Source organism: Chiloscyllium plagiosum, chromosome 5 (assembly GCF_004010195.1).
Source record: "Chiloscyllium plagiosum isolate BGI_BamShark_2017 chromosome 5, ASM401019v2, whole genome shotgun sequence".
NCBI lineage: Eukaryota > Metazoa > Chordata > Chondrichthyes > Orectolobiformes > Hemiscylliidae > Chiloscyllium > Chiloscyllium plagiosum.
The window spans coordinates 98435317-98462507 of record NC_057714.1 but is presented as its reverse complement, the minus strand read 5'-3'; the positions used below and the strand labels follow the sequence as shown (position 1 = coordinate 98462507).

The following is a 27191-nucleotide window of genomic DNA, read 5'->3' as shown; positions in this document are numbered from 1 at the left end:
CTTTACATCGGCCGCCCTCTTCCATTTAACAAGGGATTCCAATTCCTTATTAAACCACGGCTCTCTCACACGACCCTTTCCTCCCTGCCTGACAGGCACATACTTATCAAGGACACTCAATAGTTGCTCCTTGAACAAGCTCCACATATCAATTACACCCTTGCCTTGAAGCTTACTTTTCCAGGCCACACATCCTAAGTCATGCCTCACAGCATTCCCTGCCTCCATCTATAACTCTTGCCCTGTAGTGCACACTTATCCTTCTTCATCATTATGGGCATTGGATAGGCATATGGAGGATAGTGGGCTAGTGTAGGTTAGGTGGGCTTGGATCGGCGCAACATCGAGGGCCGAAGGGCCTGTACTGCGCTGTATTCTTCTATGTTCTATGTTCTATGTTCATGAACATCAGTGAGAGAACACTGTTTCCTCATTTAAAAACATTATAACATCTTCGTTGTTTTTTTTAAGAAGGAAATTAGATTGTCCTTTCCAGGAGACCAGTTTGATATAAATTAAAACATACTACCACCAAGATGATAAATCAACACATAACAAGAAAAAATATTCATGAGTATCACATCTAATTTAACTTTAAACATGTGCAAAGGTAGTACAGCATTATCATAAAAACAAATAACATTTCCACTAAACTAACATATTGGCTTCAGGTTTCCACTAGGTTGCATTATCTTTTCACATAATTCTTCCAGAGTCAGCAAACCATTGCAAAAAAGGTCACAGGATTTCGAGCGTACGTTATGCCAAGTCTAATTCAGGTTTACACTTTCTTGTTCTAGTTTTTAAAAAAAACTGCGCACTAGAAGCTGGCCATACCCACAAATCTCACAACAGTCCCAGAGTAAATTAACCTCCATGATGAACTTTCATTAATTATGTTTGTTTGTAGACCACATTTTGGTTGCAAGGACCTTAATAAGCACATTTTAAACCTTTCTGAATTTACCATTTGTTTTCCATTTATTAAGAAAATGATTCAGAAGTGGTGATGCTACAGCTGTGGACCAGCAATCCAAGACCCCAGGCTAATAATCTGAAGATGCGTATTCAAATCCCGCTTGGCTGATAGCGAAATTTGAATTCAATAAAAATCTAGAATTTAAAAGATTACCTCTCGGTGATTATGTAACCACTACCAATTGTCAGAAAAAAATCTAGGTTTATTCATGGCCTGTACAGAAGCAAATCTGCCAACTGTACCTTGCCTGGCCTACATGTGACTTTAGGTGCATAATAGTGTGGTTCCCTCTTAACAGCCCTCTGAAAGCCAAACATTCCATACAAGAATAAGGAAAAGAAAACTGATTACTGGACACAACACACTGAACAAATGGTTTTGTCTAGTTTATCAAGGTTACTCTTAGTTATTGAAATTCAGGTTACTCACAGGTTAACCCAGGTATTCTGACTCAAAACACTTATTTTTGTGATAAACCCTTTCTCATAATTATCCAAACTGCATCAAGTTACACTTCTTTGACATAAAGATTAATTTCTTTTTTTATTAATCATTCATGGGATGAGAGTGTCACTGGCTGGGCCATCATTTATTGTCTGACTACAGCTGCCCTTGAGAAGGTAGTGGTGAGCTGTCTTCTTGAACCACTGGAGTGCATGTGCTGTAGGTTGCCCCACTATGCCCCTGAGGAGGGAATTCCAGGACTTTGGGCCAGCTACAGTGAAGGAATGGTGATATATTTCCAAGTCAGGATGGTGTGTTGCTTCAAGAAGGAGAACTTGCAGGCGGTGGTGTACCCATACATCTACTGGCCTTGTCCTTCTTGAAGGTTGTGGGTTTGAATGGTGCTATCTAAGGAGTCTTGTTGAGTTTCTGCATCTAGCCTTTGACCTGCTCTTGCAGCCACTATATATATTGCTAGTCCAGTTTAGTTACTGCTCAATAGTAACCTCCAGGATGTGTTTAGTGGGGATTCAGTGAAGGTAACACCATTGAATATCAAAAGACATCAGTGATTAAATGGTCTTTTATTGATGATGGTCATTGCCTGGCATTTGTGTGGTGCGAGTGTTACTTGTCACTTGTCAGCCCAAGCCTGGATATTGTTTCGATCCTGCTGCATTTGAACTGTTTCAGTATCTGAGGAGTCGTGACTGGTGCTGAACAGTGTGCAATCATTAGTGAACATCCACAGTTCTCACCTTATGGTGGGGGGAAGTTCACTGATAAGCAGCTGGAGATGGCTGGGCCGAGGACAGTAGCCTGATGAGCTCCTGCAGCGATGTCCTACAGCTGAGTTGACTGACCCCCAACAACCTCAACCATCTACCTTTGTGCTAGGTATGACTTCAACAGTATGGAGCTTTCCCCCCCCGATTTCCATTGATTCTAATTTTGCGAGGTTTCTTTGATGCCACACTTGATCAAATATGGCCTTAATGTCAAGGGTTGACATGGTCACCTTTGAAAATATTATTTTCTAAAAGCTAGAGTGTGTTCTGCTCATTTAAGGTAGTTGTTCGGCAAATGCAAATACGTTTTAGCTTAAACTTAAGGAAAAGATACTTATCAGAATGAGAGCAATTTGCACCTGGATTACATTGAGAAAATCTTCCCTTTGTTTGTACCACAATTATAACATCTGAAGAATGACGTGTAAGAAATTGCTTTATAACATCTGAATATCCCAACTTATTTACTCTCTGGACTCATGGGTTACTGAATCAAACATCACCAGCTGGTTTATTATTCATTAAATAACTTTACTGTATAATTTTATTGTCATGACCTCTCATTATTATTTTAGTAAAATGTACACTTGTGTCCATTAGTCATCATGATGACATGAATATGCATGAAAGTGACTGTGATTCATAAGTCATAAAGTGTTTGAGAATCAGGAAGTGCCTGGAAGTCATAAGGTACAACTGCAGTATGAGAGACATAGAAGTAATAAATTTATATAAACTGGGAAACATAACGTAGAAAGTGAGAATTTCATTTAACAGTTTGACAAATAAAAAACATTGTACAAGACAATCACTGCAAATGCTGATCAAAAATATATCACATTTCAAATGAAGAACTCTGAATTTTTGGCCATCAAACTAAATTCAAATTGAGGTTTTTTTTCTCTCTGTATTCCTTCACAGGAGGTGGACATTTACTGCAATAGCCTTCACTGCCCAAGGAGTAGTGGTGATGAGTCAGCTATACTGAAAATCATAAACAGATTGTAACAGGAATGCACAGACAGTACAAGTCTAAGAGTAAATCAATGGATAAAGCTACAGATTACAGAACAAATATAAGGGCAAAAGTAAAAGGCTGTGTATCTAAATTCACGCAGCACGTGAAACAAACTAACAGTGCAGTCAGACGGTTGCAAGATGACACAAATTAGGGCCTGACCGACATTCTGTCTAATTTTCTTAGCAGTTGCAAGGGCCTCCAAGTCCTGTGAGCAGCAGTGGCTTTCACAACTGGAAGTCATTGCCACTGTTGGCTTGCCAATACCGCGTGTGGAACACTGGAGGGACTGTGCAGCTTCGACCGGATTAACGAAGTGTAATTGACATGCAAGCAGTGACCATAATATGTTTGAATTTTATATTCAGAATGAGGAACAGAAGAGTGGGTCCAAGGCTGGTTTTTAAATTTAAATAAGGACGATTACGTGGGTGCTAAAGTGGAGCTCACCAAATTGAACCAGCCAATTAGGTTAAGGGTTAGCTCAATGACAGATGTAGTAACAGCCATTTAAGAGGATTTTAAATGAACACACAAAAGAGTTACATTCCTATAAGAAAGAAAAACCAAAAGGGATGTACCTCCCCTTGTAGTTAAGTTAAAAGCTAAAGCTAATATCAAATATAATGGAAAAGCATGTAATTGCACAAGGATGGGTGGTGGGTCAGAAGATTGGACTAATATTTAAAAGGCAAAAAATGATTGAAAAGGTTATTAAAGAAGGAAAAATAATATGAGAGAGAAAGCTGGCTAGAAATACAAAAACACGGCTAATTGGAGATTACTAAAAAAAGAAAAAGAATTTAGAAAGTGAGCATTAGTCCTTATGACAATGCTGTTCCTTGAACAAGGTTATTTTGTCCTTCGGTTTTTTTTAAAGAGAGGTTGTAAAGACAGAGGTGCTAAAATGTCTGGAAAAGGGCCTAGTTTAACAATGGCACGGGAGTAGCGAGTTCTCCCATTTCAAGTTTTTTTCTAGCTTGGTTTAATTGTAGCAGAGAAGCTGCTGGTAGCAGGTACAGAAGCTGCTACAGTGGGAAAAAGGGTTCCATGCTTCAGCAGATGATTCTTCACTGATTGACTTCTCTCCTGCCATAAGAATCTATGTTTGATTTACCTTGTGCCAAGTGGTGTGTTTATGGGATGCTGGGGGAATCGGAACAGCTCCTTAGTTAAGTTGTGGTATCGCGTTAGTTGGGCTTTCAAATAGTTAAGTTATTCTAAATTCTGTTTTCTTTTGTTCATGTTTCAACTGTAGTGTTTAAATGAATTCTGTTATGCTTAAGGAGGACTGGTTTGACCAGCTGCATCACCCTGGAACACCCATTTCATATCTGCCTTTAAAATAAGAGAAAGTTAGGGTCGAGGCTACCTTCTTGAAAATTTTTTTTAGAGGGTTTGGCCTGGCCCATTACAGTCCTATATAAAGTGAATCTGGGGAATTAATAATGAAAAATAAAGAAGGGCAGATGCATTGATTAGACATTTTGCATCCAACTTCACCATCGAGGATATTGGTAAGATGCCAGAAATTGATGTTATTCGGGAAATGGAAGGGAAGAAGGAACTCAAAATTAAAAACACTAGCAAAGTGGTGTTAAGCAAGTTATTGATTTGCAGACTTACAAGTCCGAAGTCCTAATGGGCTTCATCCTTGGGTCTCAAAAGAAGTGTTCAGTGAGATAATTAATATTAATTTGATATTGGCAGTGACATTGGTATTAATTTTCCAAAAATCTCCAGTTTGGGTGAAGGTTCTGCTTGATCGGAAAGCAATGAAAAGAATCCAAGAATTCCACAGTACAGTTCAACCCGTGTCGATAGCAGCTCCTGAAAGGCTATCCAGCTAGTCCCATTCTCCAGTCCTATCTCTATAGCCTGCTAAGTACATCACGTCCAAATATATATCCAGCTCTCTTTTGAAACCGCTAATGGAATCCATCTCCATCACTCGCTGTTGCATCCTTTATTAACTTGTTGATCGCCCCAGGTCATGAGACTAAGGTGTCAACAGTCTACAAAACAAAACCTTGAAACAGAACGTTGCCTTATAATGGAAGGCTAAGCAGGCTAGGCTTGCATCCACTGGCATTTAGAAGAATCAGGGGTGAATTGATTGAAACATACAGGACGCTGAAAGGTCTTTACAGACTGGATGAGGAAAGGATATTTGCACTCATAGGAGAATCTAGAATGAAAGGTCACTTGCTTAAAAATAAGGGGTCATGCATTTAATAAAGAGATAAGAAGAATATTTTTCTCACAAAGAATTAAGAGTATTTGAAACACTCTTCCTCAAAACGTGGTAGAAGCAGAATCTTTGAATAGTTTTAAGGTATACATAAGCAGATAGATTCTTACAAATAAGTGGAGTAGACCACTTGACCCCTGTAGGCGATTCAGCTATTCAGTAACACCTTGGCTGATCTGATACCATACTGAAATCTGCATTCCCATGATCCCAATCACCTTTCACTGCCATCGGCTTTTAACAAATATCTACCCTTTTCAGCCTTGAAAAAATTTCAAGAATATAATGTAGCTCGTGTAGCCTGACAGGTCTCAACCCAAGGACGTCTGGCCAGTTAAAGAGTGGTGGGGGGCTGAATGAGTGGACAAATGCATGGCAGAGGCAGCATAGTTGGTTAAATATGAAGTTATCTACTTTCGTAGTGAAAGCAGAAAGGCAAATCTCTGATTGGTTATAAATTGAGAAGGGGGACGGTACAACATGACCTGGGTGTCTGTGTACACCAGTCACTGAAAGTAAGCATCAGTTGCAGCAGGTATTACGGTAGGTCTGAATACCAGAGCCGGGAGTTTTTTGCTGTAATTGTACAGGGCCTTGGTAAGACCACATCTGGAGTGTTACACATAATTTTGGTCTCCTTATCTTAGGAAGGATGTTCTCGTACACAGAGAGCTCATTAGATTTACCAGACTGATTCTTGGGATGGCAGGAGTGATGTATGAAGAGACATTTTATCAGTTTAGTAGAATGAGGGAGGAATCTCATAGACAAATAGAATTCGACAGGCCGAGATAGAATAAACGGAGGAAGGATGTCCCCGAAGACAGGACAGTCCAGAATCAGGGGTCACAATCTAAAAGGATGCTAGGCAAACCATATAGGTCTGAGAAGAGGAGAAATTGCTTCTCAGAGAGTGTTAAACCTTTGGATTTCGCTTCCATAGAAAGTAGTTCTGGAAAAAATATTGTATGATCTCAAAAAAAAGAGCTGGTGTTAGCACTGGGGCTAAAGGGGTCAAAGAATAAGAGGGAAAATCAGGAACAGGCTACTGAGTAGATGATCAGCCAGGATCATAATGAATTGCACAGCAGGCTTAAAAGGCCAAATAGAGTCATAGAGATGTACAGCACGGAAACAGACCCTTCACTCCAACCCTTCCAAGCTGACCAGATACCCCAACCCAAAATAGTCCCACCTGTCAGCACCCAGCCCATATCCCTCCAAACCCTTCCTATTCATTTCCAATCCAAATGCTTCTGAAATGTACCAGCCTCCACCACTTCATCTGGCAGCTCATTCCATACACATACCACCCTCTGCGTGAAAATGTTGTCCCTTAGGTCTCTTTTATCACTTTCCCCTCTCACCCTAAACCTATGCCCACTCATTCTGGACTCCCCCACCTCAGGGAAAAGACTTTGTCTATTTATCCCATCCATGCCCCTCATAATTTTGTAAACCTCTATAAGGTCACCCCTCAGCCGCCAATGCTCCAGGGAAAACAGCCCCAGCCTGTTCAGCCTCTCCCTAAAACTCAAATCCTCCAACCCTGGCAACATCCTTGTAAATCTTTTCTGAACCATTTCAAGTTTCATCACATCTTTCCGATAGGAAGGAGACCAAAATTGCACGCAATATTCCAACAGTGGCCTAACCAATGACCTGTACAGCTGCAACACGACCTCCCAATTCCTGTACTCAATACTCTGACCAATAAAGGAAAGCATACCTTCTTCACTATCCTATCTACCTGCAACTCCACTTTCAAGGAGCTATGAACCTGCACTCCAAGGTCTCTTTGTTCAGCAACACTCTCTAGGTCCTTGCCATTAAGTGTATAAGTCCTGCTAAGATTTGTTTTCCCAAAATGCAGCACTTCGCAATTATCTGAATTAAACTCCAACTGCCACTTCTCAGCCCATTGGCCCATCTGATCAAAAATGGCCTACTCCTGCTTTTATTTTTATGTTTATATGTCCTAAAGATACCCAACATTGAACAATTTTATTTCTGAACTTGGCTCTAAAGGTAAATAAATCTTTCTGCTAATCAGTGCCAACTATTGATGCTGCTGCATCCTGAGCTCTAATCATGATTTAAAGAATCTAAGTGCACAGAACAAGATCAGCAGTGCCAATGTACACACCCCATGTCATTGAGATTAATCCCTGTCAAAAGCAAAGTTTAAAATGAAAGCTTTTCATTACAAAGTAATTGTAGCTGATACATGCACACAAAATCAATCTGTGGTTAAAATTTTGAGTGTATGAACGCATGGAGCAGATGAGGTGAATGGCATGTTTGTGTGTACTTCGGAGAAAGCTAGATAGGACACAAGGGTAGAGGGGATTAGAAGTTCATGTTTAGGGTGTAGGTTGATGTTTATACTGTTAAATGAGGTAAGACGAGAGGATGTGTGTGTGGAGTATGAACACCAGAAGATTTCAGTGGTTCGAATAGCTGTTTTTTTTGCTGCGAATTCTACACATGATCTAGGGCCTAAACAGCTCTAAATTTCACATATAAAACAGATGGTGAAAACATCACACTTCAGCTCTCTATAGCACCTGCTGCAGTTGATTCTGTTATGCAAAGTGTATGTGCATTGGTTAGACAGGCTGTTAATTCGAGAACTGAAAGATTTGACCTGGAGGATTGTCTCTACGAACCAGAATCAAAAGGGAAAAAGCCTTTATTTAAAAAATTAAAATTTGTTCTTGGAATGGGACCCCAAACTTTAAAGGCTGCATATATCATCCATCCTCAATTAACATGAATGGGTGGGCTTCCTCGTTGAACTGGGTAAAAACACGGACTGCAGATGCTGGAAACCAGATTCTAGATTAGAGTGGTGCTGGAAAAGCACAGCAGTTCAGGCAGCATCCGAGGAGCAGGAAAATCGACGTTTCGGGCAAAAGCCCTTCATCAAGTCACCTCATTCCATTATTCCTGATGAAAGGCTTTTGTCCAAATTGTCGATTTTCCTGCTCCTTGGATGCTGTCTGAATTGCTGTGTTTTCCAGTACGACTCTAATGTAGAATCTATTCCTCATTGAACTGCAGATTTTGTGGTGTTAATAATCTGCCATTTCTAGAATGCGTCTTTGGCAGCAATGAAGAAATATGTCCAAGTTGGGATGGATAATCTGAAAATGTTTCTGCACCATTACCACTCTGACCCTCCTACAGGTTGCAATGAAATAAGATGCCACATATGCTTTTTTTAATACATACTGGGAAAAATAGAAGTTTGGATACTGCTGTATCACAGAGAATGTAGCAAGTAGTTTTCTTTTGGATTTTTGGAGCTCAAAACATCAAAAATGGAACTATGTGGTGTTCACTTACTGGTTACAAAAAGTCATGTGGCTTTTGGAGAAGTTAAATTTGTTACTTTTCTGAGATGAGATGAAACCGTGGTCATTTGGGTTGAAAGGTTTCTGAGCAAATGCCTTTGGAATTTCAAGTTCCAGTTTGTCATAGACCTGAGAAGGTGTTGTTGGACTCTGACCTCCAGAAAGCCATAAAAAGGTCTATCCCTTTGTACCCTCCGAGAGTGGAAAAGTACCACCTTAAAAAGGCTAAAAAGAGGAACTTGAACTCAAGCAAAGACCCAAATCTGAATGGCTAACTACCAAATTAAGGATCTTCTATAACTCTCAACTGTGACAAAGTCACTTCATTCCATTATTGCAGCTTGATTCTCAGAATTAGCTCTATTTTATATTAGAGCTAACATAATATGATATTATTGTAGAGCTCTCTGTCTCATTTGCACACTTGGATTTAAAGGGGTACAGCATTCATTTGCATAGAAGTAGTTAATAATCCATTGTTCCACAGGTTGAATGATGAGCTGTTGATAAGTATTTTTCTGTTTATTGAGAAAATCTGCTGAGAGTTTTTTTCCATCCTACATAGCAGGCACAATCAAGCAAATTAACCATCTTGGTGATTCAATTAGTTATTTAAACATTTCTGCTGGCTAATGGAGCAATATGGCTTGATCATCAGTACACTCATCCCAATATGGTTCTTACAAGCATCATTGTAAACTTGGTGACTTTCAAAAGAATTTACTCATGGAATGTGGGTGTCACTGGCTGGCCAGCATTTATCGTCAGTCCCTAGTTGCCATTGCAAAAGTACTGGTGAGCTGCCTTCTTGAACTGCTGCAGCCCACAGTGCCCGTTGGGAGGAAATTCCAGAGTTTTGATCTAGCAACACTGAAGGAACAGCGATATATTTCCAATTCAGGATGCTGAGCAACTTGGTGGGGAGCTTGCAGGTGCGCTGGTGTTCTCATGCATTTACTGCCCTTGTCCACTTAGATGGAAGTGATTGGGGGTTTGAAAGGTGCTGTCCAAGGATCGTTTGTGAAATCCTGCAGTGTATTCTGTAGATAGTACACATTGCTACTACTGAGCGTTGCCGTTAAAAGGAATGGATGCTTCTGGATGTGGTGCCAATCAAGAGGGCTACTTTGACCTGGTTGGTATCAAGCTTCTTGAGTGGTGTTGGAGCTGCACCCATCCAGGCAAATGGGAACATTCCATCACATTCCTGACTTATGCTTTGTAGATGGTGGACAGGCTTTGGGGAGATGGGTTACTTGCCCCAGTACTCCCAGCCTCTGGCCTGCTCGGAGTTTATGTGGTAAATGCAGTTGAGTTTCTGATTAATGGTAACCTCAAGGATGTTGACAGCGATGGTAACACCATTAAGTATCAAGGGACACAGGTAAGATTGCCTCCTATTGTAGATGCTTGGTAAAAGTGTGTTATGAATGTAACTTGTCACTTCTCAGCCCTAGCCTAGAGGCTGTCCAGATTTTACTGCATTTAAACATGGTCTGCTTCAGTATCTGAGGAGTTGCGAAAGTTGCTGAATGTGACCTTCATTGTGCAATCATTGGCAAACATCCCCACTTTTGACCTTATGATAAGGAAGATGAAGCAGAAGATGGTTGAGCCCAGGACACTGCAAGCTGGAATAATTTCCTGAAGCACACTTTGTCCTACAGTGAAGCAAATCTTTGGGGGTCAATAGATGACTTCTGCCCATGATTTATTTCTTTTATTATTCCATATTTCCATACCAACTGATTCCATATTATAATTTATTGCACATGTATCACTTTTTTTTACACAAAACTAATCAAACACCTTTTCTTTTTTCTCTTATTTTTCCAGAACACCAAAAACCCTTGAATATTGAGGTCTCGGTCTTCGTCACCTTGCTACCATATTTCCATATTACATGTAGACAACCTTTATCCAAAATCCGAAGGTTTTTTGTGAAGTTTTTACCTGATTAACAAGGTTGTTTGGCATGCAAACAGTTAACCCAACTCTACACCCAATCGACACGTGTCACTCAGATGCAACGTAGGTAGGTTTGGCCCAGCACTGGCAGGCCTCAATTCTGTCTCAGGGCCCGTTACTCACAGCAGGTCTGCTGTTCGGTAAGTTTTTAAAAAAATTTCACCGTTGAACTGTCACTTATTCTGAAATTCAAAAAATTCCGAATTCTGAAAACCAGCTGGTCCTGAGTATCTCAGATAAAAGATTGTGCACCGTACCAAATCATATTAATTTATTTCTGTTTGTGCTATCATTTCATCCATGCATGCATTTAGATAAAGAGCCTTAAGTTTTGACATTTTACAATCATTAATCACTCTGGCTCTAATTTCTCTGCATTCTTCTCTGTATATATTTTCTGTCCCTCTCCTGTCACACTTCAATTATAATTCACCTCTTCATTCATCTGCTCACAATTTTTTTTGATGTTTGAAACTTCTCTTTAAATGAATCCTCCCAAAAATAATCAGCTTAAAAGTCCTATCAATAATCTTAAATTATCCAATTCACCAGGATACTGGTCCTGTCATTGTTCAAAATAAGCCCACCCCAATCTATCTTTCCCCAGTATTAGCTATCAGTGTCCCATGAATCAGGGCCCATTTCTTCCACATCAATTTTAGAGTCTTTCTGATCCTACTTACCCTACATCAATGTGCATCTAGAGATTATTACTTTATGGTTCTGCATTTTAATTTAGCTAATTCTCCATCTGCAGAACTTCCTTCCTAATCCAACAAGGACTATGACAATTAGATCCTTCCTTTTCCACTCCATGCTCCTCTCTAGTCCAGAAGAGATGTCCTGATCTTTGACACGAGGTAGGCAACACAGCCTTCAGGATGTTCTGTTTTTGTTGCAGAGAATATTATTGATTTCCCTATGCTTTCCCCGTTATTATAATTCTATTTCCTGACCCACTTCAGTGGTGCTCTGACCATACTACTTTAGTCAGTTCACTCATCCTCCCTGCAGTCTGTGTCCTCCTCCACACCAAGAAAAGAATCTTTTGCCTATTGGACAAAGGCGTGGACTGAAGTTCCTCCAAAACCAAATTCAGGATTTCTACTCCTGCCTCACCCGCTGTCACATACTCGTGTCCCTGACTATCAACCAAATCTGAAGTATTTAATCCTAGGAATGTTACTGCCTTCTGAAACACAGCCTCTTTGCCACCTCCCTGTTGTGTCACAACATCCACAGTTTGCATTCAGTTCATCAACTATGAAGCAAAGTTCATCGAGCAACCAGCAATTGCTGCAGAGGCAGTCACTGTGTATCACATTGAAGTCCATCAGCTCCCATGTACTACGGATGCATCAAACGCCTGCCTAGGCATCTTCATTCTATTTTTGTAAGTTAGATGCTAAATATTTTAAAGTAAATTACTCACTCTTCAGCAGCAATAACATTTGATTTAAACCACTTCCCTAATCAATAAAAACATTGACCAATCAAAAAGACAGACACAAAACAAATACCCACCAACCGCTTACTTGTATTCCTGTGATGTTGCACTTTATAACTGGCAGTTCGTGTTAGGTTGAAGGGGCTCTCTATCGACAGTTTTTATGTCCTGCCAATGCTGAACTTCTCATTGAGGTCAGCTTTATAAACCTGCTATTCCTGCTCACTCACACTGTTCACAAATCTGCTGACACTGCTCTCTCTTTGCTCTTTATGAAGCTGCTGTCCCCATTCTCTCTCTCTTTCTCTCTCTCTCTCTCACCATTTCACAAACACAGGTTCATTTCCTCTTGTAGGGTTTGGTGACTGTCTCTCGGTCCTCCTCTTTCCCACACTAAGAGAGAGTGAATGCTGAGTCCAATAGCAAAAGCAAAAAAAATGTACTGCCTGTCTCCTAAGGTGTCAACCTCCTTATTCAGATGCGAATTATGGACTATTACACATGCTCAATAAGCTTCAAGGGAGCAGAAGGTGAGCGACTCCTTACTTTGTTCAGTTTTGACCACGAGAAAGACTGGTGTTTCTTCTGTCGCCATGATTCCTGGTCCGGTTATCTTGTGTTCAACAATGTAGCTCAAGTTGATGGTGGATTACTTTGCGATGGTTAAGATTTTTGACTCGACCTGGTCAAGTTTGTTACTCTTGTTACACTTAAATGACACAATGTTACTTGGTACCTCTCAGTCCAAATCTGGGTATTATCCAAGTTTTGTTTTATTTTGGCACACATGCAGCTTCATGGTCTGATGAGTGGTGAGAATAACATAGAAACATGACAGAGAGGGAGTCCAACTTTCTGCTCTTAATATTTCAATTAAACTTCTTCAAACTAACAGAACAACATTCATGTTCCACAAAAGTGCAAGACTTTTAGATGAAATTTATCCATGTAAAATGGATCGTGCAATCCTTTGACTTCTCCATGATTCACAAGTCAAGTCTGCTGTAACCTCAAGACACTCAAGGATAAATAATGTGGATATCCTCCAAGCTGTTCATTATCCAACATTCCCTATTATTTCAAACCCTCAATTCATTTGGCAACTGAACAGCATTAATGTACAGAACAAAATCTCAAGTCATTTTGGGAAATACTAAACCTACTGTTAAAATTACAACAAATACACTTACAATTTGAATTGAAATCTTTGCACATCCATTCTTTGAAAACTAGACAACTTATTATCTGCTTCAAGTAACATTTTTCCCATGCTACATAAATGGTTATGTTTTCTCTCTAGGTGACTAAGTGTACCTGGAGGTTGTGGTAGGTAAGCCCCAAGCAATTTGGATCGCTTCTTCTCGTAGCCTTTTTGTGTGATGTCTCCTGCAAATGAGAGGAAACAAGCCATTATTAAATGAAAGCACAGGGAATATATTACTGCAACAAATTTTGTTGTGTTTCCATCACAGCAGCTGCTTTGGCACTTCTCATCAAATCACACCATCCTGGGTCAGAGGCTTCTGAAATCTTTGCCCAAGTAAATGATCATTTCACTAAAGGAAACCCAGTTCAAGTGGTTTCAGTAGGACTGGGCTGGCACATGCGATTTGCTGCCCAGTCATCAACAGCTTTTCAGAATAACACAGACACCTCTATTAAAGTAATCAACAATGAATTATGCATTAGTTATGGACCTGTAATCGCTGTCAAAATGAATTATCCACCAGGTTCAATCCTTTCTATTTAATAAGTGTAGAAAGTTCCAGTAATAGACAGCACTTCCATCAGCATCAGAAGAGAAATGTTAGGTTAATGTTTTGAGCAAAGGTCTTTTTATCAGACCAGGTTTCACAAAAGGACCTTTGTTCAAAATATTCACACTTATATTTTCCTAACAGTTGCAGATAGACCAGTTATATACTTCCAACATTTTGTTTTCTGTTCAGTTTTCAGCATTTGAATATTTTTCCACATCTTTCATTAGTGGGTAATTAGAGTCTCATAGCTCAAATCACACCCAATGTGTCAGAAAATGACTAGCACTTCCATTGCTAGTGAATATGAAAATAATGATCACAGCTAGTTCTCCCAAGGAATTTACTGTCAAGTCATCCAGTCAGCATACTATTTATCATCTGTTTCTTCTCCAGATCCACCTGTGCTATCTTTTGACACTATATGTTTTTATATATGTATATTTCAGTACACCACATAATTATAAGGCATTCATGGGCACAGCATTTCAGGATGTTTTCCACTCTGCATCTTTATTTATGATCTATATAGACTTCAGTAAGGCATTCGACAAGGTTCCTCATGGCAGACTGGTTAGCAAGTTGAGACCACATGGAACACAGGGAGAACTAGCAATTTGAATACAGTACTTGCTCAAAGACAGGAGACAGAAGGTAGTGATGGAGGGTTGCTTTTCAGATTGGAGGCTTGTGACCAGTGGTGTGTCACAAGGATCAGTACTGGGTCCACTATTCTTTTGACATTTATACAAATGAATTGGATGTGAACATAGGAGGTATGGTTAGTATGCTTGCAGATTACACCAAACCTGGAGGTGCAGTGCAAAGAGAAAAAGGTTACCTCAGAGTACAACAGCATTTTGATCAGGTGGGACAATGGGCCGAGGACTGGCAGATGGAGTTTAATTTAAAGAAATGTGATGTGCTGCATTCTGGAATGGCAGATCAGGGCAGGACCTATACACTTAATAGTAAGGTCCTGGGGAGTATTTCTGAACAAAGAGGTCTTGGAGTGCAGGTTCATAGTTCCTTGAAAGTGGAGTCGCAGGTAGATAGGATAGTGAAGGCGGCTTTTGGTATGCTTTTCTTTATTGGTCAGAGCATTGAGTATAGGAGTTGGGAGGTCATGTTATGGCTGTGCAGGATATTGGTTAGGCCACTTTTGGAATATTGTGTGCAATTCTGGTCTCCCTGGTATAGGAAGGATATTGTGAAACTTGAAAGGGTTTTGAAAAGATGTAAAAGGATGTTGCAAGGGTTGGAGGGTTTGAGCGATAGGAGTAAGCTGGGTTGTTTTCCTTGGAGTATTGGAGGCTGAGGGATGACCTTATAGTGGTTTATAAAATCATGAGGGGCATGATAGGGTAAATAGACAAGGCCTTTTCCCCGGGTTGGGGGAGTCCAAAATTAGAGGGCATAGGTTTAAGGTAAGAAGGAAGAGATTTAAAAGGGACATTATATGCAACTTTTTCACGCAGAGGGTGGTGCGTGTTTGGAATGAGTTACCAGATGAAGCGGTGAAGACAAAAAACTGCTGATGCTGGAATCCAAAGTAAACAGGCAGGAGGCTGGAAAAACACAGCAAGTCAGCAGCCTCAGGAGGTGGAGAAGTCAACGTTTCAGGTGTAACTCTTCTTCAGGGTTATACCTGAAATGTTAACTTCTCCATCTCCAGAGGAAGCGGTAGAAGCTGGTACAATTACAACATTTATAAGACATCTGGACAGGTATATGAATAGGAAAGGTTCACAGGGATATGGGCCAAAATGCTGGCAGGTGGGACTAGATTGGGTTGGAATATCTGGTCGGCATGGACAGGTTGGATCAAAGGCTCTGTTTCCATGCTGTACATCTCTATGACTCTGACTCCATGACTAAATGGGACTAGATAAGGTTAGGATATCAACTGACAGTGTGGTGCTGGAAAAGCACAGCAGGTCAGGCAGCATCCAAGGTGAAGGAGAGTCGATGTTTCGGGCAAAAGCCCTTCATCAGGAATTTGCCCGAAACGTTGACATTCCTGCTCCTCGGATGCTGCCTGACCTGCTGTGCTTTTCCAGCACCACACTCTCGACTCTAATCTGCAGTCCTCAATTTCTCCTAGGTTAGGATGTCAGGTCAGCATGGACAAGTTGGACCAAAGGGTCTATTTCCGTGCTGTACATCTCTACAACTCTATGATTTACACTATTTCCCTTCTCCTTCCCCAAATAAACAATTATGAATTGTGCTGTGGAACATTACTGATTTTTTATTAGTTGTTCTTGCAATGACAGTGTTGTCCATCACTAGCTCTTTTTGGTGAAAAACTGCCACGTTTCATGTAGTGTAAGTACACGAGAATAATATCTAGGGAGGGAGTTCCAGGATCTTTACCTATTGTCTATGAAGGAATTGCACTTTAGTTTCAGGTCAGGATAGTGTGGGCCTTGGAAGGGAACACGTAGGTGGTTGTTTTTCCATCTTCTGTTGTCCTTCTCATTCTAGGTGGCAGAGCTTTCATTCGTGTTGCAATATTTTGATTCAACAATTTATAGTGTTCATTGAAAACCGCCATACAGAATCAGACCAGAAGGTGGGGCTGTAAGTAGTAGCACAAAAAGCGTGGTCGTGATTGTGTTATAAAAGTAGCCATTTTTGGCTTGCATGCAATGTTTTAAGGAAGTCACAAGAATCTTATATTTGGCCAAGACCAATTTCTCATTGGTAACATGGATGTGGTGCAAAATGAATCTTTTTGGAGAGTTTTCCATAACTTTTGAAAGCAACTCCCATTTGAAGTTGCAGACAATATTCTGAGCTGAAAGCTACAGAAAGAAACACTTAGGCTGTATTCAAAGGCACACAAGATGCTCAGATTCAACAAGCAGGATAGTGTCACAAAAGGTCTCATCATTTCTTGACATCAGTGTTTATGTCTAATTTACCCGCTTGTGAAGTACATCTGGAGCATCCTCTATGTTCACACGCCAGTAAGAATGGCTGAAGTGATTTACTGCAGTGACAGCTTGTGCCATTTCATAGGACTAATAGCAAAATGCATTACTTTCCACTTTGACAGTGAAGAATTAGAAGATGCTTTCAAAATCCATACAAAGAACAGCACTGCACAGGAATAGGCCCTTCGGCCCACCAGGACTGCGCTGACACAAGATCCTTTTCTAAACTAAAAACACTTTGCCTCTACAGCTGAGCAAAATGATGATGAGCCAATGTCTTATCTTAATTCAAGGGAAATGATAACACAAAGAACAATCATTTTCACTTAGAGTCATCGAGACATACAGCACGGAAACAGACCCTTCAGTTCAACTCATCCATGCTGACCAGATATCCTAACCTAATCTAGTCCCATTTGCCAGCACCTGGCTCATATTCCTCCAGATTCATATACCCATCCAAATGCCTTTTAAATGTTGCAATTGAACCATCCTCCACCACCTCCTCTGGCAGCTCATTCCATCCACATACCACCCTCTGCTTGAAAAGGTTGCTCCTTAGGTCTCTTTTATACTTTTCTCCTTTCATCCCAAATCTATGCCCTCTAGTTCTAGACTCCCCCACCCCAAGGAAAAGACTTTGTCTATTTATTCTATCCATTCCCCCACATGATTTTATAAACCTTTAAAAGGTCACCCCTCAACCTCAAGGAAAAGACTTTGTCTATTTATTCTATCCATGCCCCTCATGATTTTATAAACCTTTAAAAGGTCACCCCTCAACCTCCAATGCTCCAGGGAAAACAGCCCCAACCTATTTAGCCTCTCCCTACAGCTCAAATCCTCCAACTTTGTAAATTTTTTCTGAACCCTTTCAAATTTCACAACATCCTTCCAGTAGGAAGGAGTCCAGAATTGCACGCAATATTCCAAAAATAACCAAACCAATGTCCTGTACAGCTGCAACATGACCTCTAAACCTCCTATACCCAATGCTCTGACCAATAAAGAAAAGCATACCATACACCTTCTTCACTATCCTATCTACCTGCAACTCCACTTTCAAGGAACTATGAATCTACACTCCAAGGTCTCTTTGCTCAGCAACACTCCCTAGGACCTTACTGTTAAGTGTATAAGTCCTGCTCTGATTTGCTTTCCCAAAAGGCAGCACCACACATTTATCTACATTAAACTCCATTGGCCACTCCTCAGCTCATTGGTCCATCTGTTCAAGATCCCATTGTACTCTGAGGTAACCTTCTTCACTGTCCACTACACCTCCAATTTTGGTGTCATTTGTAAACTTACTAACTATGTTCACATCCAAATTATTTATATAAATGACGAAAAGTTTCACATCCAAATTATTTATATAAATGACGAAAAGTAGTGGACCCAGCACCGATCCTTGTGGCACACCACTGGTCACCAGGCCTCCAGTCTGAAAAGCAACCCTCCACCACCACCCTCTGTCTTCCACCTTTGAGCCAGTTCTGTATCCAATTGGCTAGTTCTCTCTGTATTCCATGAAATCTAACCTTGCTAACCAGTCTCCCTTGAGGAACCTTGCCAAACGTTTTCCTGAAGTCCATATGGATCACATCCACTGTTCTGATCATGAATCCTCTTTGTTTCTTCTTCATTGCATGAAGCAATGAGCCAAATAACCAACAGGATACAAAGAACAAAGAACCTAACAGCCGAGGAACAGGCCCTTCAGCCCTGCAGGCCAGCGCCAATCCACATTCTCTATCTAACCCTGCTGCCTAGTTTCTAACTATCTGTATCCCTTGCTTCCTGCCCATTCATCTAGATACATCTTAAATGATGCGACTATTCCCACCCCAACTACCTCCATTGGCAACGCATTCCAGGCACCCACCACCCTCTATGTGAAGAACGTCTCCTAAAGTTTTCCCCTCTCACTTTGACCTCATGACCCCCAGTAATCGAGTCCCCCACTCTGGGAAAAAGTTTCTTGCTATCCACCCTGTCTACATCTCTCATGATTTTGTAGGCCTCAATCAGGTCTCCCCTCAACCTTCTTCTTTCCCATGAAAATAATCCTAATCTACCCAAACATTCCTCATAACTAGCACCCTCCATACCAGGCAACATCCTGGTGAAACTCCTCTGCACCCTCTCCAAAGCATTCACATCCTTCTGGTAATGTGGCAACCAGAACTATATGCAGTATTTCAAATGTGGCCGAATCAAAGTCTTATACGATTGTAACATGATCTATCAACTCTTGGACTCAATACCCCATCCTATGAAGGAAAGCAAGCTGTATGCCTTCTTGATGATTCTACTGACCTGCGTTGCTACCTTCAGGAAACAATGGACCTGAACACCCAGATCTCTCTGTACATCAATTTTTCCCTGCACTTTTCCATTTACTGTATAGTTCACTCTTGAATGGCATCTTCCAAAATGCATCACCTCGCATTTGCCCGGATTGAACTCCATCTGCCATTTCTCTACCCAACTCTCCAATCTATCTATACTCTGCTGTATTCTCTGACAGTACCCTTCATTACCTGCTATTCCACCAATCTTAGTGTCATCTGCAAATTCGCTAATGAGGCAACCTATACATTTCTCCAAATCATTTATGTATATCACAAACAACAGCTGTCCCAGCACGAATCCCTGTGGGATACCACTGGTCACAGGTCACCATTTTGAGAAGCACCCTTCTACTACAACTCCCTGTCTCCTGTTGTCCAATCAGTTCTCTATCCATCTCGCTAGAACACCCTGGACCCCATGCAACTTCACCTTCTTCATCAGCCTACCATGGGGAGCTTTATCGAACGCCCTAAGTCCATGTATATGACATCTACATCCCTTCCCTCATCAATCAACTTTGTCACCCCTTCAAAGAATTCTGTTAGGTTTGTAAGACATGACCTTCCCTTCACAGAACCATGCTTCCCATCACTGATAAGCCCATTTTCTTCCAGATGAGTATATACCCTATCCCTTAGTATCTTCTATAGCTTCCCTACCACTGACGTCAGGCTCACAGGTCTGTAATTACCTGGATTATCCCTGCTACCCTTCTTAAACAAACGAACATCAGCAATTCTCCAGTCCTCTGGGACCTCTCCTGTGTTCGAGGATGCTGCAAAGATATCTGTTAAAGCCTCAGCTATTTCCTCTCTCGCTTCTCTCAGTAACCTGGGATAGATTCCATCCGGATCTGAGGACGTGTCCACTTTAATGCCTTTTAGAATACACAGCACTTCCTCCCTCCTTGTCTACAAACTAAATCACTCACACACGACCCAGTTAAGAACCTCACATCATGAGTTTGGAAAGTGCTGTTGAAGGAGACTTGTGACATCCTCAGTCCTCAAAGGAAAGTGTCAGACACATCAGAACTCCAGCATGGCACTCTAAGATATCTTCTCTCAAATATTAAGGAAGTTTATTGTTGGAATTCACATGATTCCTGATAAAATTGTACACTCATAATCATGATGCAGAGGTTTCACATTGTAAGTAACTTATGTTATGTCTTTAATCCTTATTAGTTTAGACTATGAAAACAACAATATTTTCCTACTCTGAAGAAATACAGTCTACTATTTTCATGCCACAAATTTTCCAGAATTATTTTGAAAAATCGTTTGACTAGGAATTTAGGCAATTTACTGCAATATAACAGTGCCTCATTTAGGAAATCACCCATGACTTCAAGATGAACCTGCACTTTTAGGGTTCAGTTGTGAAAGCCCAGCAGGTGGCCAGCAGGATATTCAAAGATACCAAACTGCATGAAAAAAATGCGTATAAACCACAATCCTGAGATCGGGGAGGGAGCATGGCACAGAAAATAGCCCATGTGGCCATGTTTTATGAAGGAGTAAATGGTGGCGTATTTGAAAAAAACACACAGACTAAATCTGTTTAAGGAAAACAAGGTTGCTGCCACCATTTCAGTCATATTAAAGTGTCTGTTTGACCAGAATCACCAACACAGTGCGTCAGCTCAAAGTTGATGGTCCAGATAAAAGTAATGTTGATAGATCCATGGCTTTAAGACTATATTCCAACAAGATCTGATTGAACTGTCAGTTGAAGATTGAACCTGTAGAACCTAGGTTGAGGGGAGCTGCTGCTGGATGAGAATCCATCACTAAAACCATGAAGAAAATGATTTTATATTCTCCATAAGGAAGATAAGAGTCGTGAAGGTCTTTGTGACTGAAATGGTTGCTCTATGTGTTGAATCGGCTGCTGATAAAGCTATGAAGTCCATCTTTGTTGCATCTGTTTTTTGATGCAGAATTTGTAATTTATATCGACTATGATTTGCAAGTTAATTCATTGTTCATTTATGTTGATTTGATGTAATTGTTAAGTGAAAACTATAAGAAGAAATGAAATCTTGTCCATTATGGTTTTCGTTGGAGACATCCAACAAACCTGTTTGTTTGAATTTGTGAATCTATATCGGATCATAACACATGCTATGAAAGGTGAAGTCCAATTCATTAAAGTTATTAAATCTTTTGCAAAGATGGAATAGTTGCATTTAAAAATCGCTGCAGAATCTCTAAAAGGGTTTTCAAAACAATACGATAAAAAAAGGACTGCTGAGCTCAATTTTTATTAATTTAAAATTGAAAAGACAATTGTCTTTTTAAAAAAGAAATAAGTATGTGACAATCAAATGAGAAACAACTTGTTGTAACATGCCTTTTATCTTAAATTGCAATGACTGCATCAACAATACTGTTTTGCCTAACTTGTAAGCAATTATGCAGATAATATTTTCAATAACTCTGTACTAATATAATAGCGCTAGGTGGTAGTACAGAAGTAAAACTACTTTCTAGTGTCCCGAGCAGAATACAATGCAGAAGACATCATTCCAATTCCAGAATTAAAGTAGTTACAAGCTCCACCAAGACATAAATTCATGCAGGATATCCAGGATTCGAGACTCTTTCATTTAACTGTTTTACGATTTAAAAATGTCAGTTGCACAAATACGTTAAGGTTTCTACTCATAATTTTCTGTTTAGGGTTCAGAAAGAGTAACGTATTAAATGTGGATAATTCCAGTCAGTTTATGTATCTTAAATTATAGGAACAGTCTGTACAATTTGAAAACCATCCTTTGCAATCTCATGGGAGGGAACTGCAAAGCAATCAAGTTAATCCTGATTCTAATCAAAGTACTAATTTCAGTGCAGAAGACCAGCCAAATCATAACACTATTGGTGTTAGCTTTGCATTTTAATTTTTCTGCTCTTTTGAATTTTCTTTTGAAATTGTCTTCAAGTGTTTTATCTAATTCTCTCAAATTCTGTGATTAAGTCAGTTTCAAGTCACACTTGTGGTAATTCAGTCCAAATTGTAATAACAGCTTACATAAAAATACTTAATCCAATTTTTGTACTTCAAACTCTAAAGAAATTCAAATAAACTCCACCATGGAAGGGAATGCTTTGAACCAACATTGTTAGGCTTTGGCAACGTGAAGGAACTGCCTCCTCAGTTCCACTGCCTGTCTTATTTTTCCTCTGGATATCATTCAGCTAGGAAATCTATTCATATCAAATTAACTGAAAGGGTACTTTACTGCACAAGAGCTTGTAAAGATCAAATGAATTAAAGTTGCAGTGCATAAATATTTCATATATATTGTGTTTTTAACCTGGTTTGGTGTCTGCACACAGTGGACTGTAAACATCAAGCAACTGACAGTTTTTATATATTTTCTTTTACTTAAAACATCTTTGCTGTCTTTCACAACACCACAATTAATGAACTAATTTATATAAAGAGCTTGTCAGATGAGCTGAACAGAGCAAAATGCAATTTAATACTGAGAAGTGATAGGGGATGCATTTTGGGAGGACCAACCAGGTAAGGAGGTACACATTGAATGATAGGATCTTGGTGTGTGTGTCCATAGATCCTTGAAAGCAGCAGGACAGTTAGATATGGTGGCTAAGACGGCATATGGGATTTTCGCCTTCATTAGTCAAAGCACTGAATTCAAGACCAAGCAGGTTATAATGGAGCTGTATAGAGCATTGGTTCTGTACACAGTGCTATATTTTTTCGCCATACTACAGGAAGGATGTGATTGCATGAGAGAGGTTGCAGAGACAATTCACTGGAATGTTTTCTGGGTTAGAGCATTTTAGCTATGAATAGAGATTAGCGAGGCTGGGGTTGTTTTCCTTAGATCAGAGAAGATTGAGAGCTGACCTGATTGAGATGCACAAAAAGTTCTGAGGGCAAAGACAGGGTAGATAGGGAGAAACATTTTCCCTTAGTCAAGGGAAAATAACCAGGGGCTTCGTTTTAAGATAAGGAGCAGGAAGTTGAGAGAAGATGTGAGGTTTTTTTTTCATCCAAAGGGTTGTGGGTATCTGGAACTCACTGCATGTAAGCGTGGTAGAGGCAGGAACTGTTGAGATAGTTCAAGAACTATTTAGTTCTTTGATTTAGTTAAATTTAAGAGATTTTAACACACCAAACAAAACCGATAGAAATTCATATTTTAACATTTTCCTTGGATTTTTTTCAAACAGATTTACTTGGAATGACATGTTTGCTCAAAGACAACTAATATTCTTAGCACAGTTTAATCTTGCTCTTAACATTTTCTCCATTAAAACTTTGAAAGTTCTTTAAGGAAAGGATATGATGTATGAAAGATTGGAGCTTTCAGAATTAAAACAGAGATTACAGGAATGGTTCAATAGGGGAGGATGGTACTGGATTGCTAGTTGTGCATCTTAATATGAAGAAATAAATCTAAGATCAATTGCAAAAGATTTAGGGCAAAGACATTTTGATTGCCAACAGACCAATTAGGCAATTAGTTAGCTTAAAATTACAGCAAGAATCGACTGCTCCAACTTCTTACAGTTTCCACTCAAAAGCTCTCCCACAACTTGGCTTATGAAATGGCTTCTTAGCCTATCAAGAGTTATTCCTTGCTTTCTCTCATCAACAACTGTTATCAGCTTCTATCTCTTCCCTAATCCTTTTAATATCATGCATCTTCCATCAACATAGATCCCATATCATCACCACTCGTTCAATTTTCTTCTTCCTGACTAATTATGTAATGATGGAGAAAGCGAACACTGCTGATGCTGGAGATTAGAATTGAAGAGTGTGGTGCTGGATCAGGAGAATTGATGTTTCAGGCAAAAACCCTTCAAACACCAATTCTCCTGCTCCTCGGATGCTGCCTGACTGGCTGTACTTTTCCAGCACCACATTCGTTGACTCTAGTAGTGTAATGATGCTGAAATACACCAATATTACTTAATTTGTAAGCATGGTCACAAGTATGACAATTCCAGGAGAAAGCCAAGTCAGCAAAGAGCAGGTAAATGATCGATATGATTTGATGTAATTGAACACGTTAAGAGAAAGAGAAATATGGCCTAATCAGTAAATTTCTTAGCAGATTCTCAAGGAATCATGAGATCTTTTGTTATACATTAATAGATCCCTAAACATAAAAGTACAGTTGAGAAAAGCCATAAAAATTAGTTTAGATATAAATGCATGCAACATAAATGTTATTTAATGTTCATGAACTTGCACAGACTTTGGTTAAATCCCAGTTTAACAAAAGACAATTTTGCTTGTATTTTTAAGCACTTCATATACAAATGATGCTGAGAGATGCAAAGAATACAAAATTCACCAATATACTAGAAATGACAAATTGCTGCCATGATAAAATCTTGAATAAAAAAACTTATCTTTCTTTTTGTTAGAACAGAAGATTACAAAGGTGATAACAGAGATTTTCAAGATTATCAAAGGTTTTCAGAGGTTAAACAGTGAGAAATTGAATTCACTGTTTTGATAAGAAAAAAAAAATACAGTTTTTAATACATCAAAGAAGGAACAGAAAAACATGATTATGTTTTTCATAAAGACTGATTAAAAATGGATTTCTGGATTACAAGTATTTACTGTTGCACACATTACTTCAAAAGTATTCAAATAAATAGTTGAAAAGGAAGAATATAGAAGGGAGTAGAAAACAGTCAAAAAAATGGAATTAGTCTCGATAACTCCAATTGGTGCTCTGACACCACCACAGGGTCAATAAACTTCTGTGTGCATTTTAAGCGGTCTTCAATACCGATGCAATGACATCCTGTTAAAGATGATTCAGCACTATTTTGTCAGCTACCAGAGATTAAAAAAATTCTAACAGAAAGGTCATATTAGCTAAGTGGATCATGTTTTTACTTGATTCTATGTATAGCATCATTCACTGCTCAGACTGCTTCACATGCAGAATGTCACAATTTGCCGATGGGCAATCCCTAATAATTATGTTTAAACTGAGAGTCTTTGGTTACATTTCTGAATAGTATATAGCCTGCAGTATTGATTTTAATGGACATTTCTCTCTGTTGGACACCACTATTAATGGCTAGAGTGATCATAATGCCACTACACTAACCAGAATTAAATCCAAGTTACAATTTTATTTGAGGACAAATGTTCACTGGTATTGTTTCCCAACAAAGGCATGAAATATATCTTCCTTATCAAAGTTTCTTAAATAATAACAACAATAAAGAAATATTGGATTAGAAAGGTTCCATGGCTTGATCTGTAACCCACGTTCAGTTAACATATCTCAGAAAAAAACACATTACCAGAAACTGCCAGAATAAAGCAGTATCCTACAGTCAAGCAAAGGGGAAAGAAAATCAGCAGAGGTTTCTACCCCTGTTATTCCTCACTTGACTCCTCTTGATTTAAGTGCATTTGGTTAGCAAAGGTCACAATAGCCAATTCACTACTAAGTAGCCTGCTGGCAATCACAATCCAGGCTCAGACATAAAAGAATAGCAGAACAGTCTGGGAACTGTATTCCAATGAGTCATAAATAGTTCGGGCAGGGTGTGCTGATGATGGTGAAAGAGTCAGGAACATGCAGGGGAAAGCAACTTTGGTACTTCATCACATTCAATCACACTGTGATTTGCTTGCATATTTCGCCGAAATGATTCCCCAAGTCCATTCAAGAGAAATGCAATCTACAGGATTTTTCACTTAAAATACCACATAATGTCCAAGAAAAACAGGGTAGAAAGATCTTGGGATACAACTGATATCCAACCAATAGGCTGATTTCAATTGAGTCATATCCACGGTTCATCATTATCCATTCTGTTTGCAGCACACGCTAAGTGAAACCACTTAAATTAAAGTGATTCAAGTCATACTTCAATTTTCAATGATAACATAAATTGATGCAAATTGCCAAATGGGCCCAGGGATTACAGCAAAACTATCCCCTGTGCATCACAGTCTCTACTCTTAATCCTGATATCATGCAGCAAACCCCCACACCCCAGCCTGCTACTACACACAATCCATCGTTAGCCATTGACAGTCCCCATTCAAGCTTTCATTTTCCTAGCCTGATCATTATCCATTCCTTTGTCTGTGCAACCATTCTTTTCTCTCTTTGGACTCTATCTCCACCTATCATTTACTCACCGACCTTATCTTGTGCACAAAACCCAATTTTGTACAAGCTACCATCAGTTCTGACAAAGGGTCACTGGATCTGAAACATCAACTCTGATTTCTCTCCACAGATGCTGCCAGACCTGCTGAGCTTTTCCAGCAACTTCTCTTTTTGTTTCCAAAATAAATTGGCTGTATTAAATACAATAACATTTACTCCTTTGTAAACATCATGAAATTCTGTGGAATGAATTGGAAAGGGAAATGTTTTTAATGCTTTGGACAATACTACCATTCACAAGGCACTGTGGAATTTTACACAAATCACACTAGAGACAGCATTCAGCATTAAATGACCATTTCTTTGACTGCCAGATCCTAACTTGGTCTGGCCTACATGTGACTCCAGACACACAGCAAAATGGTTGACTCTTAACTGCCCTCTGGTAATTAGAGATAGTCAATAAATGCTGGGCTTGACAGTGACCTACACATTCCATGATATTTTTTTAAAGTGTAAACTAAATGTCCAAAATCCCCCTCTTTAACTTTTGAGATTAAGGGGGATAGCAGCAGATTAGACTTTCCACGAAATGACACAGTTTAGTTAGATTATCGATTTTATTGGATAGTTTTAGTAGTTGAATCAGATGATCAAATTGTAGTATGCTGCTGTACAGAGGACACGGGTGTTCCTGTGCATGAATCACAAATTGTTGGTTTTCAGCAGGTGCTTAAGAAGGCAGATGGATTATTGT

The 27191-nt window shown here is 39.6% G+C and overlaps 1 protein-coding gene across 1 annotated transcript in view; it reads right to left on the bottom strand.

The window, feature by feature from the left end:
- LOC122550323 (disco-interacting protein 2 homolog C-like) overlaps positions 1–27191 on the bottom strand; it is a 560369-nt gene that overhangs the window by 179930 nt on the left and 353248 nt on the right. The window contains exon 3 of the mRNA XM_043691048.1: positions 13566–13637. Within this exon, the coding sequence (XP_043546983.1) occupies positions 13566–13637 (72 nt within the window). The remainder of the gene's footprint in view (positions 1–13565; positions 13638–27191) is intronic.